The sequence below is a fragment of the Humulus lupulus genome, chromosome 2 (genome assembly GCF_963169125.1).
Source record: "Humulus lupulus chromosome 2, drHumLupu1.1, whole genome shotgun sequence".
Lineage (NCBI taxonomy): Eukaryota > Viridiplantae > Streptophyta > Magnoliopsida > Rosales > Cannabaceae > Humulus > Humulus lupulus.
In genome coordinates this window covers 202,672,257-202,687,355 of record NC_084794.1, presented here as the reverse complement: position 1 = coordinate 202,687,355, position 15,099 = coordinate 202,672,257, and the positions used below count along the sequence as shown (strand labels likewise).

At 34.3% G+C, this 15,099-nt stretch overlaps 1 protein-coding gene across 1 annotated transcript; it reads left to right on the top strand.

Moving 5' to 3' along the window:
• The first annotated feature begins 209 nt into the window (after window positions 1–209).
• Window positions 210–2,012, top strand: LOC133815085 (psbP domain-containing protein 3, chloroplastic-like). Its single transcript, XM_062247971.1, has 6 exons — window positions 210–353; window positions 450–525; window positions 616–791; window positions 1,356–1,368; window positions 1,738–1,772; window positions 1,890–2,012. The coding sequence occupies exons 1-6, from the start codon at window positions 225–227 to the stop codon at window positions 2,010–2,012; spliced, it is 552 nt and encodes a 183-aa protein (XP_062103955.1). The 5' UTR covers window positions 210–224.
• Window positions 2,013–15,099: the final 13,087 nt, after the last annotated feature.

The window sequence follows — 15,099 nt, the reverse complement described above, 5'->3', positions numbered from 1 at the left end:
TATCTGTACCAAAAGGTGAGCTGAAAATGGCTGCTTTTTCAGTTCAGCTTGTGTTGTGTATAATTTCAATTATTTGCTTTTTGTAGGGTGGTCATTGGCTGCAGGTGAGCTTGATGGGTTCAAATCTGTCACTGCTTTCTACCCAGAAGGGAACACTAGCTCCAATGGTATGAATTGTAGTTTTCTTCCTTCATCAACTGATTGATCTCTATGTGTTTGATAAAATGCCTCAATGGGGTTTGGTTTGGTTTCATTTTTCACCACTACCAGTGAGCGTTGTGATTACGGGGCTTGGTCCGGATTTCACCAAGATAGAATCATTCGGCAAAGTTGACGAGTTTGCTGAGACTTTGGTGGGCATCCTCAAATTCTGCCAAGTAGTTACATTTTTTTTTATTATTATTATTTATTTTCCTTTCTTAAACTCAATTCGTAATCTTTACGAACAGGTGAGTGGATTGGACAGGAGCTGGCAAAGACCACCAGGTGTGGAAGCCAAACTTATCAACAGTAAATCTTCCAATGGTAAGACTTTATATAATCCAGCATTCTAGTCCTGGTTTTAGCAAACTCTGGTATGGACTATGTGGTATAATTTGAACTGAATCATGTCAGGTTTCTACTACATCGAGTACACCCTGCAAAGACCAGGGGAGACTCACAGATACTTGTTCTCAGCGCTTGGAATGGCATCCAATGGTTGGATCAACAGGCTATACACCATCACTGGACAGGTATTTATAAATGCTCAAGATTTTGTGTTAATTAGGTGGGGTTCGGGTGGGGAAAGGGTGTGTGTATGTACGTGTGTGATTTAGATAACTGCTTGGTGCATATGTGTTTTTCTGTTTAACTAAGCGTTCAACTGTAAATTTTGTATAGTCAACTTTCAAATGTGAAGAGCGAAGAAAGAAGTTCTAGGCCAGTTGTAGTGTATTATAAATTCATTGTTACTTTTTATATTTATTTTTTCATCTTGAATTCTTTGCTTCGCGTAGAATTGGAACCATATGTTTGAAATTTAGAGTACTGTGGCCACTTGCTGTTCTATGAACACTGTTAACTCCATATATGCTAGATAATTAAGAAGTGAAGTTTTCTCTTATTTCTGGTTTTGTTGCTTTTTGAGTGTAATATATTATTTTTATGCAGTACTCTATTCAATTTCCATGTACGTAACAATTTCCATGAACAAAGTGTAGTCACAGTTTTCTTTTCCTTTTACTGAGAAAAACAAAATCAATAAAAGCCAAGTATTATATATGGTAATATGCATTTGGGTGCATGTTATATGGTAATATGCATCTAGCTATACATGATATGTTTCTTGAATTTTGTTTGTCTTGTTCATGCAGCTTCTAATTGATGGTAACTTATTATTTTAATAACATAAGTGCTGGTGCCTTTTGTGTGTTTATAATTTGTTTTTGTTTGCATATTGTAATGTGGTCCTGACAATAAAGTTAAGTTCTTTTGGGGGTTTTGTAGTGAAGGGTCACTACTACATGTGGAAGAAACTAAATGAAATTATGAGATTTGGGTTTGGCAATTATGAAATTGTTTAAATTTTAGTCGATTGTCATGATAATTAAAGCTTGAATCTTTGGAAATAAAACTAGAAAATAGTATACTCAAATGGGTTATGAACCATGTTGAAAATGAAAAGAATTTCTGACTCTTTTGCTGTTGGGCAAGTGATTTTCAACTTCTGATTTTTGGCACTTTTCGTAGTTGCAGGTTCATTGGCTGGTTCCCTCTTGTGCTTTCTCAATGTAATTTCTCTTCTCTACAAAATTATTGAAATACCATAGCCATTATTCAATTCATTTTAGTTATATTTAAGTATAAGTTATAGTGATGAACATAAGTGTATTTGGTACTATATATAGTACATGAATACTCAGACTAAATTCAATCTTTGTAGGGTTGCATTTATATTGTTGATGCATATAAAGTTTACTGGAGTAGCTGTGTTAAAGGGATTCACGCTAGACAAATGGTTCTGCGGCTAGTTGAAGTAATTGGTAACTTTTCAACAGTTCTTTCCTTCTCTCAATGTGTATGCAATTATGTACTAAAACACACACACACACTATTACAACTCCCAAGACTTGTTACAACTGATTATTACAGAGCTAAAAAACAATGTAATTGTGCCACTCTATTGATCCAAATGGTTTATTTGAGGACTGATATTTGAACAGAAAACTGTCTCAGTCCCTTGTTTTCTGGTCTTATCTTTTTCTCATTACGAGCTTCTTTTGCTAATAATGTAATCCAATGACACAGATGTTTATCTTGCTGGGACTCTCATGTTGATCTTTGGCATGGGCTTATACGGATTGTTTATCTTTGACTTAATTACTTGTGTTAATACAGGATTGCCTACAAAATAATCAGACAACTCTGGAATGGACTCTTTTTCCTTGGATACATATTTGAAACCAAGTATGCCTCTCTTTCCGTCCACATATTAAAAGAGGTTTATTAGTCACTCCATTGGGACTGCATTCATACTGTTAACTCTTTTTTCTGGACTTTTCTTTGAACTTTCTTTGTTTCATGTACAAACCTTGTTGTTTCTATTTCATAGTATAGTTAGCAAGAGAGTAAATAAAAGGTTGTGCTTTTTATGATTTTTGTAGTTTAATTTGATGAATGTGTATATATGTCTATTTGCTAACTCAGGTAGCTGGAATTTATAGTGGTTATCTCTTGTTTATTTCTCTGAATTGGTATATTTTCTGAGTTATTTTATTTTGTTTCTTAGTCATTGAGTTGTTATAATATATGGCTTGAGTGTATTCTAGTTTCTTGTTTGGCCTTTTATTTTCTTGAGTTATTTGATTCCTTCTAGCTTTTCCTTTATTCTGAAGTTGTTTAGAGAGCAATATAAGGGAATTATTTTCTAAGTAGTTGCAAAGAGCAACAATAGAGGAATATGCTTGCTCTTATAAACTCTAGTTAAGATTAAGTTGCATTGATTTGTATTTCCTTGTTTTAATATCAGTAAAGGACATATAGCTGTTTTTTTTTATTATTTGAAAAAAAAAACTTTGCTTGATTATGTTTGTAATGTATCAAGCCTTTGCCTTGCTTTATCAAGAAAGTTATGAAACACTTTATGTCTTCATTGCTCCCTACTGTCTGAAAAACTATAATGTCTTAATGGCAGCAAGTTGTTTGACAAGTTTGATTTTATTTGCATTGTATTCTCTTTTCTTATTTATAGCTTTGGTAAGTTATAGTTTATATGATAGTTATGGGATTTGATTTGCATTCACTTGTTATATTATTTATTTATTTTAGTTTTCATCTTGCAGATGTTTCCAAGCTTTTTTTGAATCTTCATTTTGTTTTCTATTATGCTTATTTATATTTTGATATTTCTTTGCTAGTTGATTTTCTGGCATTTCAGGAACTTGTTACTGCTTGGGTTGTCATCTTGGCTTGCCTTGTCCATGGGTTTGTTACAGTCTTAGTTGCTAGTGAAGCTCATGCAATAACTCTGGCTGTTGAGGGTTTGTTAGGAGTTGTGTTTACATTGGCTGCATTAACAGATGAAGCAATGGATGTTGGTGAGGTATTTTTTTTCTTTTTTCGCTATAAGAGTTCTCTGATATGTCTACAAATTAGTTTATGAATTTTGACCTATATCTAATTTTTTCATGAAATTGTTTAAAAATCATGCTTTAAAGTTTAATTAAGTGCTTGTTCTCTTTGTTTAATTAACCCTGTTCAATCCCCAAATAACATCCAGCCATTTACTACAATTCAGAGTTGTTTAAGTTCTTGGCACAATGTTCCAGTGATATTTCATTATAAGTCTTTAAAAATTATAGTATATCATTCATTCATTACCTGGGCTAAATACATGTTAGTTTGGATTCCAAGTGGGTTAATGAAATCTTTTACAGGTCTTTGTTAATTTTTAAACATCTCCATTTTTTTTTTTGTCTTTAGCACATATAATCATTAAGATGTGCAAAATAGCTAGTGGTATGAGGTTCATCTCATCTGATGTTCATGCATATCTATGTAATAATCTATTTGGTTTTAACGGAAATAATATGTGTCTAATGTCCATATGTGTTGTTTTAGGTTCAGATCACTTCCAGGACTTGTCAACCAGACCCAAAGGGATATCATAGAATGTGAGAATTTTGTCTTCCGGACAAGTGCACAAAGGATGATGAATTGAAGGATGGAGCAAGTTTCATGCATGGTTTACTTTTGTGTATCTTGTAATGTTTTTATTTTTCATTTTTGAAGTAAAAAATGTTCAAGAAACTTTATTATGTTATACTTTCAAACTTAAGTTAGAACTAAGATCTCATGAAGTAGACACATTCATGGTTTGAATTAGTTATTGTTTAATGTAATACTTATGGTTTATCAATATATTGAGAATTACATTTTATGATTAATTTTGAATTTTTTTTTATCAAAATACAATAATGAAAATCTTTTAATTAAAAAAAAACCATATAAGTATACTTATCAAAATAAAATTTAAAATTTTATTACTATATGTTATGATTTAAAAATATATTATAAGCGTAAAAAATTGTTATGGTTTATATAAAATATAACAAACAAAAAATGTTATCAAAATAATCAAATGTAACAGTTAAAAAGTGTTATGAAAAAAGTACAAGATTAAACTTCAAATTTATAACCAAAAACTCTATCTAAATGTTATTATTTGAATATTATTGCACCTAAAAATGTGTTATTGAATAGTTTAAGATAACACCGAACATAACATTCAAAAACTGTTATAGAAAAGACTGGACTTTTAATAACAGGGGCTATGTTAGCATTTTCAGAAGTGCTATCAATAGTCCCGGTTAGCAGTTTTTAAGTGTTATGAATACTATTTTTTCTTGTAGTGGTGGTGCAGGTAAAGGCAAAAGAAAGCTGGACCATCCTTGAGTTGGAGAGCTTAGGTGATGATGTGTACATATGCGGCTGCTCGACCGCCACAGCCGAAGGTTTAAAGAGGAACTAGGGTTAAACCCTATTTTTCCGCTTAGGTCGGCTGGTTGTAAATATTTTGTTGTAATTAACCTATAAATTATATTTTTGGGATCCTAATGTATACAGTAAAATTTTTAGTGAAACGTTGTATCTTAACCCTAAACTGCTAATCATACTTTGTTACACGAATATGGCCAAATGACTCGATTAGCGAGTTTAGCACTGTTTAAAATGCACACTGTAACGGTCCTTGGGTAGTAGGGCGTTACAACCTTCTTCTCTTGCTCTATCATTCCGACCAGAGGAGGTCCTGGATGTTGACGACAGTGTTGACTAGCCAGAGACAAGTTTACCCTACCAGTAGACACTCTTTGCCGACCAGGGAGCTTCTTATCCAGCCACTGAGTTTCCTACTCGACTAGTGATGCATGCTCAGCCGATCAGGGAAGTTGTATCTGCTCTCCCGACCAGGGAAACTTTGCACCTGACCAGCAAAACTTTGTACCTGGCCAGTAGTTTACTCTTTTATCTTATACTTTTGTGAAGACAATTGCTGCTTAGCAGCTTTTATATTTTTTTCGTACGGCCGAGCTGTTGGCATTTATACTTTACTTTTCTTTGCTAACTTGAAATATTCTAAGTCTTTAGACTTGAAACATTATACATTTTTGTGAATAGTAAAGTCACTCTGATGTATGCCTTATATTTTCACATGAGTACTTAGTTTTCTAACTTAGAAATTCTAGACTTTTCATAAGTCCCTACTAAGTATACTTTCTCACACTCTTATTGCTCTAACATTTTATGAGCATAATGTTTATTTTCACACGAATATTTGCTTCTAACTTGAGATGTTGAAAAATTCCAAGTTACTTAAGCTTTGTCAAACAAGGTAGCTTAATGGCCTTTTTTGTCTTTGAAAATTTACAAGTCAGCCTAAAAACAAATATCTTAATTGTGCTCTTATTTCTTGTGTTAACTTATATACCAATATACCCCATGTGCCCCCAAGTGATCAAGGGTTGAAAAATCCTTGATCACTTGCTACTTGATCGAATCTGTTCGAGCAGTTAATTACTCATAAAACACACATAATATATGGAAAATATTCGAGTAGTTGAACACTGCTTGAATCTATCGACCAGTTGAACACTGTTCGATTTTACCGACCAGTTGAACACTGTTCAAAAAATTAACACACATGCATATTTGTAGCAAGAATCGACCACATTGTGCATAGCTTCTTTTATAACTTGTAAATTAAAAAAGGACAAAACGTGTCTAATAACGAGTCTTAAACAACATAAATTGTTCAAAAATAAATGATTGGTTAGCAAATAACCAACTCATAAACCAAACTTAAATAACAAGTTAAACAACTTGAAATTAAGCTACCACTCTGAAAGCAGTATTTAGTGATAATATATCCTTGGATACTCGCCATTCCGGTGGTTCCTGATCAAGCGCCATTCAACCAATAAAGTTTGCAAGTGCTGGGAGGCAAAACTTTCTTGATCTGATAAAGTTTTTCCCAATTTGGTCATATCACTCTAGCTGATGGGTCTTTTGATGAACACCTTTCTCAGGACCAAATTTGGTCATAACTCCCAAGTGATTGATGGTTAATTACTTATGAAACACATAGAGTATATGGAGAATTTTTGAACAGTTGAACACTGCCCAATTACTGTCAGTTTGTCTGACCAGGTGAATACCGACCATTTGAACACTGTCCGATTTTTACTGACTAGTTGACAACTTTTCAAATTCACTGACCAGTTGAACACTACCCAGTTTACTGACCAGTTGAACACTGCTTGAACTACCGAACAGTTGAACATTGCTCGATTTGACTGCCAATTGATTTTTGTGAGAATATACCGACAAGTTGAAAACTTCCCAGTTTACAGTTGGGCTTGAATGACTGGTGCAACTGATGATGTTTCAACATTTTGACCTCCTGGTCGAGCATTTCCGTTTGGTGCACTATCGTCAAGTATTTATACTTAATCGCTTGGGCAGGTAAGATCTTGCCATTCGACCTATGCGGTCTTCCTCTTATTATTGATGACGTCTCTTAAATCCTTCCAGGTAGCATGTCCTCCTAGCCGGTCGAACAAAGTACTCTTCGATTTTTTGGAGGGCTTACTACGCGGGACCTGCTCTCTCCCACTACACCGCTGGCCAGGATGTAGTGGCGACTTCTCAACACGGCCTGAGCAGTCTTTTACTCCTTCTTGTTGGCTGTTGCCCTCTTTTTCTTTTGACCGGTCAGTTTGATGGCTATAAACCTCATCCAGACCATATCCATCTTTATACTGTGAAGTTTTCTTATCTCGAGGAGCTCTGGTCTGATTATGCCCGGGCGGAGTCTTCTTACTGCCCGACCGGTGACTTTCTGATCTAGAAGTTTCTGACTGGTGGCTTCTGGAATGGGTTCTAGAATTCTCCCTTTGCGTCGATGCAGTCCCAGAGCGGACCCTATCATCTGCTTGACCAATGGGATTACTTCTAATTTTGTCTGGCCCCCGAGAATCGGCCCTAACAGCTGAGGACTTTTGACCAACATTATTATTTCTTGCTCCTTGGGCGGCTGCTCGTGCTGCGGCTTGGGCATTGGCCTGGGCCAATTGAGTAGTGGCTTCTAGAGCAAGTACTGCCTTGCGATGTCACCGGTCAGCCTCCTCCTGCTATCTCCTGATCTCTTCGCTTCTAGCATCCATTTCCAATATTTGCTGCTCGAATGCAGCCTTCTGCCTGGCCATTTCCTCAGTGAAAGACTCCTGCCAAGCGTTCAATTGCATCATCTCTTCCTGGAAAGCCCCCATGATTTCCTGGAGCTGTTCAACCTCTGGAGTTGTCTCCTCGAGAAATACCTTGGGCTCAGTGTCAGGGTTCTCAGGTGCAGGATCTTCTGGCCTAACAATTTCTTTTACAGTTGACGTACCAGGCTTCTTGGGTGCTATATTGGTAGGATAGTAGTGTGTTTCTTCTATTCAGTCTTTCAATGAAAGCACCAAAAATGTTGACCGCGATTTTGGCCAACGGCGAGTAGACATAAAAATGATAATGAAGACAATAGCCTTGAATAGAAAATAAAAACGACACGACCAATTTTATAGTGGTTCAGCCCCAATCCGTTGGTAATAGCCTAATCCACTTGGAGTTGTGATATATGTAGCCCACACTTAAGATCAGATGAACCTGAGCCAACTAAGTTTCTTAAGTATAAGTTGGAAAATACAAAGTTTCTCTCTCTAAGTTCTCTTAGAAAATTCCCCAAGAATGGCCCAAGTCACAGTCCCAAAGTCTCAAAATTAGAGAATCTAAAAGCTTGAAAGATCAAATCCCCTAAAATGATGCCATGAGCCCTTTATTTATAGGCTCATGGATCATACATGAAAAATATCCGTTTGACGGGATCCTTGGTTGTTTCAACCAACTTTAATTAATAAAGTAATAAAAAAATTCAAATTACAACAATATTGCTATTATTCGGGATATCTGAGAGATTCGCGCGATAGTTACGAACAATTCGGGTTGAAGTTGTTACTAAGATTCTGTAAAGAAGTCACTCGGCAGTTAACTCCTGAGATTCTGACACATCCGGTCGGCTACACTCCTCAATCTAACATAGCTGGTCGGCTAAATATTCCTTTTAATGTAGCTGGTCGGATGAAACCCCTTTCTGAGGTAACTGGTCGGGTGAACCCCCTTTCTGAGGTAACTGGTCAGGTGAAACCCCTTTCTGAGGTGTCTGGTCGGGTAAGATTCCCTCCTGACCAGACAAAATTCTTATCCGGTCGAGTAAATCGTTTCCTGACAAGTTAAATCCTTACCTGGTCGGATAAACTGCCCTTCTGATGTTTCTGGTCGGGTAAGACTCCCTCCTGACCAGACAAAATTCTTATCCAGTTGGGTAAATCATTTTTTGACCACTTAAACCCTTTCCTAGTCGGAAAAACACCCCTTCTGATGTGTCTGGTCAGGTAAGACTCCCTCTTGACCAGTTAAATTCCTATCTAGTCGAGTGAATTATTTTCTAACTAGGTAAAACCATCTTCCGATCAGTGATATCACAACTTCGTAGGTTATTTTCTAACCTTTTCACTTCTCTCATGATCAAGTTAACACTGGTGGAGGAAATTAAGGAGAAATAACAAGAGGATGAGTTTCCTCTTAAGAAGAAGGCAGCACTACAAAGCTCAGAAAATGTTGACTTTTCAATGACAATGGAAGGTGCCAGAAAAAGGTGAATTAAGAGACAGTATTATGAAAGAAGCACACACCACTCCGTATTCACTTCACCTGGGGTCGACCAAGATGTACAATGATGTCACGACAATGTACTGGTGGCCGAGAATGAAATAGGACATAACACAATTTTTAGGAAAATGCCTTACATGTCAACAAGTTAAGGCCAAACATCAGAGACCCACTGGAACATTGTAACCGTTAGAGTTTCCTGAATGGAAATGCAAAGATATAGCGATGGACTTCATGATGGGGTTACCAAGGACCACCAACTAGCATGCCTCTGTGTCGGTGATTATAGGCAGATTTACAACATCTTCTCACTTCTTGCCAGTAAGAACCGTTTACAATGCAGAGCAATACACAAAGCTATACGTGGTAGAGATAGTAAGATTACATGGAGTTCCAAAGACGATAATCTCTGATAGAGGATCAATTTTTACCTCAAAGATATGGGAAAGTCTATAGTGTGCAATGGGCACTAAGTTAAAGTGAAGTACGACATTTCACCCTCAAACTGATGGTCAGTCAGAATGCACGATACAAATATTAGAAGATATGCTGAAGGCGTGTGCATTATACTTCTCAAGATCATAGAGCAAGGAACTTCCATTAATAGAATTCTCTTACAACAATAGTTATCAGGAGACGATAGGCACGGTGCCTTATGAGATGCTATATGGATGGAAGTGTCGATCACCGCTTCATTGGGATGAGGTTGGTGAAAGACAACACTTAGGACCTGAGGCTGTAAGAGAAGCAACAAAAGTGATAGAAAAGATAAGACAAAGAATAATTGCCGCTCAAAGTTTCCAGAAGAGCTATGCCGACGCTAAGAGGCAAAATGTTGAGTTTTTAGTAAGTGATCAAGTCTTTCTCAAAGTATTTCTGATGAAGGGGATTATGCGTTTCAGAAAGAAAGGAAAGTTAAGCCCAAGGTTTATAGGTCCTTTTGATATATTGGATAAAGTAGGGCAAGTAGCATATCAGTTGGCCTTACCGCCATCATTAGTAGAAGCGCATAGCGTTTTCCATGTATCTATGTTAACAAGGTATGTATCAGATCCATCCCATATGCTCGATTACGAGACTTTAGAGTTAAAACAAGATTTAGTTATGAAGAATGGCCAGTATGTGTTTTAGAGCGGGGAACTAAGGAGTTAAGGTCCAAAAGTATCCCTATAGTTAAAATCTTGTGGAGCAATAGCAATGAAAGAGAGGCAACATGGGGATTGGAGGAAGATATGAGGGAACGGTATCCCGAGGTATTTGGTAAGTAAAATTTCGAGGACAAAATTTCTTTAAGGGGGGAAGATTGTAATAACCAATGTTATTATTTTCTTATAAGCTCCTTAATTATGACCATAGGTTAGTTTTTATTATAGTTTATAGTTTAATTTGAGTGGTGGAAATTAAAAATATTGCTTAAAGCTTTAAATTAATTATTTTAAGTTATGATTTCCATGACTTGGAAAATAATTATAATTAGGTTAGGATAATTATAATTATTTTGGTTAATACTTATAAGATTTTAGTATATGATTAAATTAGTGTATAATTTTATGCTTTTAATTAAATTATGCACACATGTTATTTGGTGGTCTAAGAGGTATACATGTGGCATAAAAATAAGTCACAAAATTTAAATTTTAAAGTGTATAGCCAAAATTCCCTATAGTTTCATTAGGTAGAATTTTTGTGAATTAATTTAATTAAGTATTAGCACTAATTTGAAGAACCAAATGAAGTCTTACTTAGTCTTGGATGTGTAGTATTGAAATAGGCTAGATTTTGACTCATTTTGAATTTACATGGGAGGTGTCACACTAAGTTTGAACTAAGTGACTAAGTTGGTGATGGTTGAAACCATTTGAAAACTTTTGAATTTGAATATGCTAGGTGTAGGCGTGGGAGACTCTTTGGGTAAGCTAGTTAGGACTTTGACTACTTATGGTTACAAGTGAGTATGTGTGGCATCAAGTGAGTATTTTTAGAACTTTGAATAGGTAGGAAGATGGGCTGGCCAAAACTACTATTAAGGAAGGATTTTTTGAATTTTGAAAATGTGTTAAATGGAGTTGGAGAGAATCATGGAAAAGAGTTGGGGTTGAAGCCTATAAATAGTTCCTTTCACCACTTCATTTTTCACACTCAAAGCAAAGATTTCAAGCCTCTCATTTTCGAAATCTATGGCTCCCAAAATCTCTCATATTTTTGCCACATAAACACAACATAACCGAACCTCTATAGTCTTTATAGTGCTCGGGAATTAATTTCTTCTTCTATTTTTCTATTAAGCCTCAAACACTATTGTCCTTATAAACCCTACAGCCAAAACAATAAACCCTATCAAGAAAATATATAGCCAAAATATACTCAAGTATTAAAGCTCTTAGTGTCGTTGTTGGAGACAAGCATTATAGTGAAGGCTTGGGATTTCATCTTTTTGTTCTAGGGTGACTGTATGATTTTATGAGGTTTAGAATTTTTGGAAGTATAGTTTTATTATAAATTTCTAATCTTAAATTTTTATGTCATATATAAATGTTTTGTGGGATTCCCTATAGCAAAAGCAATCTCTTTTCTTCTCTTTTTCCACACTCAAGGTAAGGAAAATTAGGTAGTTTAGTTCATGACCTAGCTTGTGATATGTATGACCCTAACATTTCAGGTACAAAAAGAAGATAAGTGTGGCTGGACATAAGGTGTTCAAAAATGTATGACGGACCTAAGTTGATGTCCGGTAGGCTCGGTTGCCAAAATTGTACAACTGACTTATGTCCGAGGCTTAATTGCCACCCCTATATAAGCACTTAATGTTTTCTTATACCTGTCTTATTATTATGACCTATGATTATTATTATTATTATGACCTCTTATGACCTATGGTTAAGATCTATATTATGTTTATGTTTTAAGGTATTATGAACTTTTTGTATGATTTATGATATGTCTGTTATGATTACTTGTTATATGACTTTTGTTTGTATTTTCCTTAGTGGGCTTAGAAGATCACTCCTTATTATGTTGTTGTGCAGAAATTTGAGGATAGAAAGGCCGCTGGTGAGTGGGACCTAAGAGCTTAGTGATATATTTGTGGGGACCATATAACTGAGGAATGATCTAGCGGGCCAATGTATTAAAGCATTTTATTTTAAGTTTTATTTTTATATCTTAATGTTGCTCATTTTATCTTGTTACAAACCTTATCTTATTTTTGTAAAGACATGGGATCCCTTTTGCTTATTATGATTTTCTTAAATAAAGGAGCAATATTTATGTTTATGATCAAATGTTGCGTTATCGATAATATTATGAGAAATTAGGGCATTACAGGGTGACTTGTAGTCCAAATGGAAAATGAAAAGAGCTCCAAGGTACTTGGAAGGGGCTGCATTGATTTGTTCTTCACTAATTGAAATAAATTAACTCTAGCTAATATTTTCTATGTTCTCGATATCAAGAGAAACATTGTAAGTGTTGCTTATTGAGTAAATCTGATATTGAAATGAAATTTGAATCCGGTAAACTCATTTTGACTAAATTGGGCACTTTTGTGGGAAAGTTTTATTCATATAATGAGATGATCAAACTATGTACTCTTGATAATGACAATAATAATTTTGCATCTAATTCTTGTTATGTTATTAATTATAGTTCTATTAATTTGTGGCAAAATAAACTTGCTCATATAGGTTATAGCAATTAAAAGAGTTGTTCAATGTGGATTAATAAATTGTGATGTGAATGAGCACGATAAAAGTTAATTATGTGTTAAATATAAAATGGTTAAGAAACTTTTTCCAAGTGTTGATAGATGTTGAAACTTGCTAGATTTAATATATAGTGATTTATGTGAATTAAATGGTATGTTGACTAGAGGAGGAAATAGATACTTCATAAGCTTTATAGATGATTGCTCTGGGTATACTTATATGTATTTTCTTAAGAGTAAGGAAGAGGCATTTAATGCATTTAAAATCTATACAACTGAAGTAGAAAATGAATTGGAAAGGAAAATTAAGATTCTTAGAAGTGATAGAGGTGTTGAATACTCTTCAAATGATTTCAATGTGTTTTGTGAACACCATGGTATTATAAATAAATGCACTGCACCATACGCTCCACAAAAAAAAAAAAGAATAGCTGAAAGAAAGAATAAGACTTATCATGAGATCATTAATTCTATGCTTCTACATGCTAAATTGTGTTATAATTTGTGGGGTGACGATTTTCTTGATGTGTGTCATATATGGAATCGAATTCCTAAGAAAAAGAGTGATGTGTCTCTATATGAATTATGGAGAGGAAATAAACCTAACCTAGGCTATCTTAAAGTGTGGGGGTGTCTTGCTTATTGCAAGAGCACGAAGCCTAAAAGGACCAAGTTGGGTCCAAGGGCCGTTAAGTGTGCCTTTGTAGGCTATGCCTCAAATAGCAAGGCCTATAGGCTATTAGACTTAAGTCTAGTGTGGTAATTGAATTAAGAGAAGTTGAGTACTTTGAGAACATATTATATTGTGATAGCAACTCTCAAGAACCCACATGTGTTGGAGAATCTCGTGAAGAGAAAGATCCAAAGGATGATGAGCAACCTAAATTGCCTCGGAGAAGCCATATGCTTAAATAGTTGGGATCAAATGAGAAATGTTCTCAAGTGGAGATACTCTACCTAGTAGAGGGAAACCTTGAAGAAGTCAAATGGAAATTTCCTATGGGTCTTGAAGTTGAGGATGATCCCAAAACCTACCAAGAAGCAATGTCTTCGAAAGACTCTATTTTTTTGGAAAGAGGCAACAAATGAAGAGATAAATTCAATTATGTCAAACCACTCATGGGAATTAGTAGACCTTCCACAAGTTTCAAAACCAATTAGGTGCAAATACCACACCGATGGCACCTTACAAACCTTCAAGGCTATATTTGTAGTCAAAGAGTTTAAACAAAAGGAAGGAATCGATTGTTTTGACACATATGCACTAGTTGTTAGGACAACCACAATAAGAGTTTTATTTTCCATATAATCAATATATAACATTTATGTTCATCAAATGGATGTCAAAACGACATTCCGAAATGGAGATCTCGATATGGAGATCTATATGGAACAAATAGAAGGTTTGGTTGTAACTTCTCGCATTTTCTACACTAGAAAAATTAAAGGAAAAATGATATTTTACTTTAAAAAGAGTTTAATTGTGAAATTATGAAATTTAATTCATTATTTATTCAATTTTTTATTGGGATAATAAATGAATTTTTATGTCCCAAATTATGTAATATTCTCCAGAATAAATAATAAATGATATTAAAGTTTATATATGGAAAATTTTTGAATTCAAAGAGTTTTATTTTTAATTTGTATTATTATTATGTACTGGAAAATAAATAATAAGAAATCTTTAAATTGATGAATATAATTTATCAAGATTTGAAGATTTATGTTTTAAATTATGAGATTTAAAATAAAAGAAATTTTGATCTCTTTATTATTACATTATTTTATGAAAATAAATAACAAGAATTTTTTAATTTCAACAAAATGAAATTTATGAGATTTTGAAAAGTTTTGTGGGATTTATTGAAATTATAAGAGAATTTTTGGTTTATTTATATTATAAAGTAAATTTATAATATTTGTGAATTTTATAGAATTAAAGTGATTTTACTAAAGAATTTATTGTAGAGAATTTATAATTTTGGGCCCTAAATATAATTTTGTAAGAATAATAATTTAAATGGAAAATAAAATGAAAATTTTATTTAAACTTTATTAAAAAGTATCAGATGTTTTCTATAATTATTAAACAAATGAATTAGATTTTTAAGAAAAAGAAAATGAAAACTATAAGAATAAAAAATAAA

Coding starts and splice junctions, on each gene's coding strand:
- LOC133815085 (XM_062247971.1), top strand. CDS start 225: ATGCCTCAATGGGGTTTGGTTTGGTTTCATTTTTCACCACTACCAGTG. Junction 354..449: donor ACGAGTTTGCTGAGACTTTG/GTGGGCATCCTC, acceptor CTTTACGAACAG/GTGAGTGGATTGGACAGGAG. Junction 526..615: donor CAACAGTAAATCTTCCAATG/GTAAGACTTTAT, acceptor GAATCATGTCAG/GTTTCTACTACATCGAGTAC.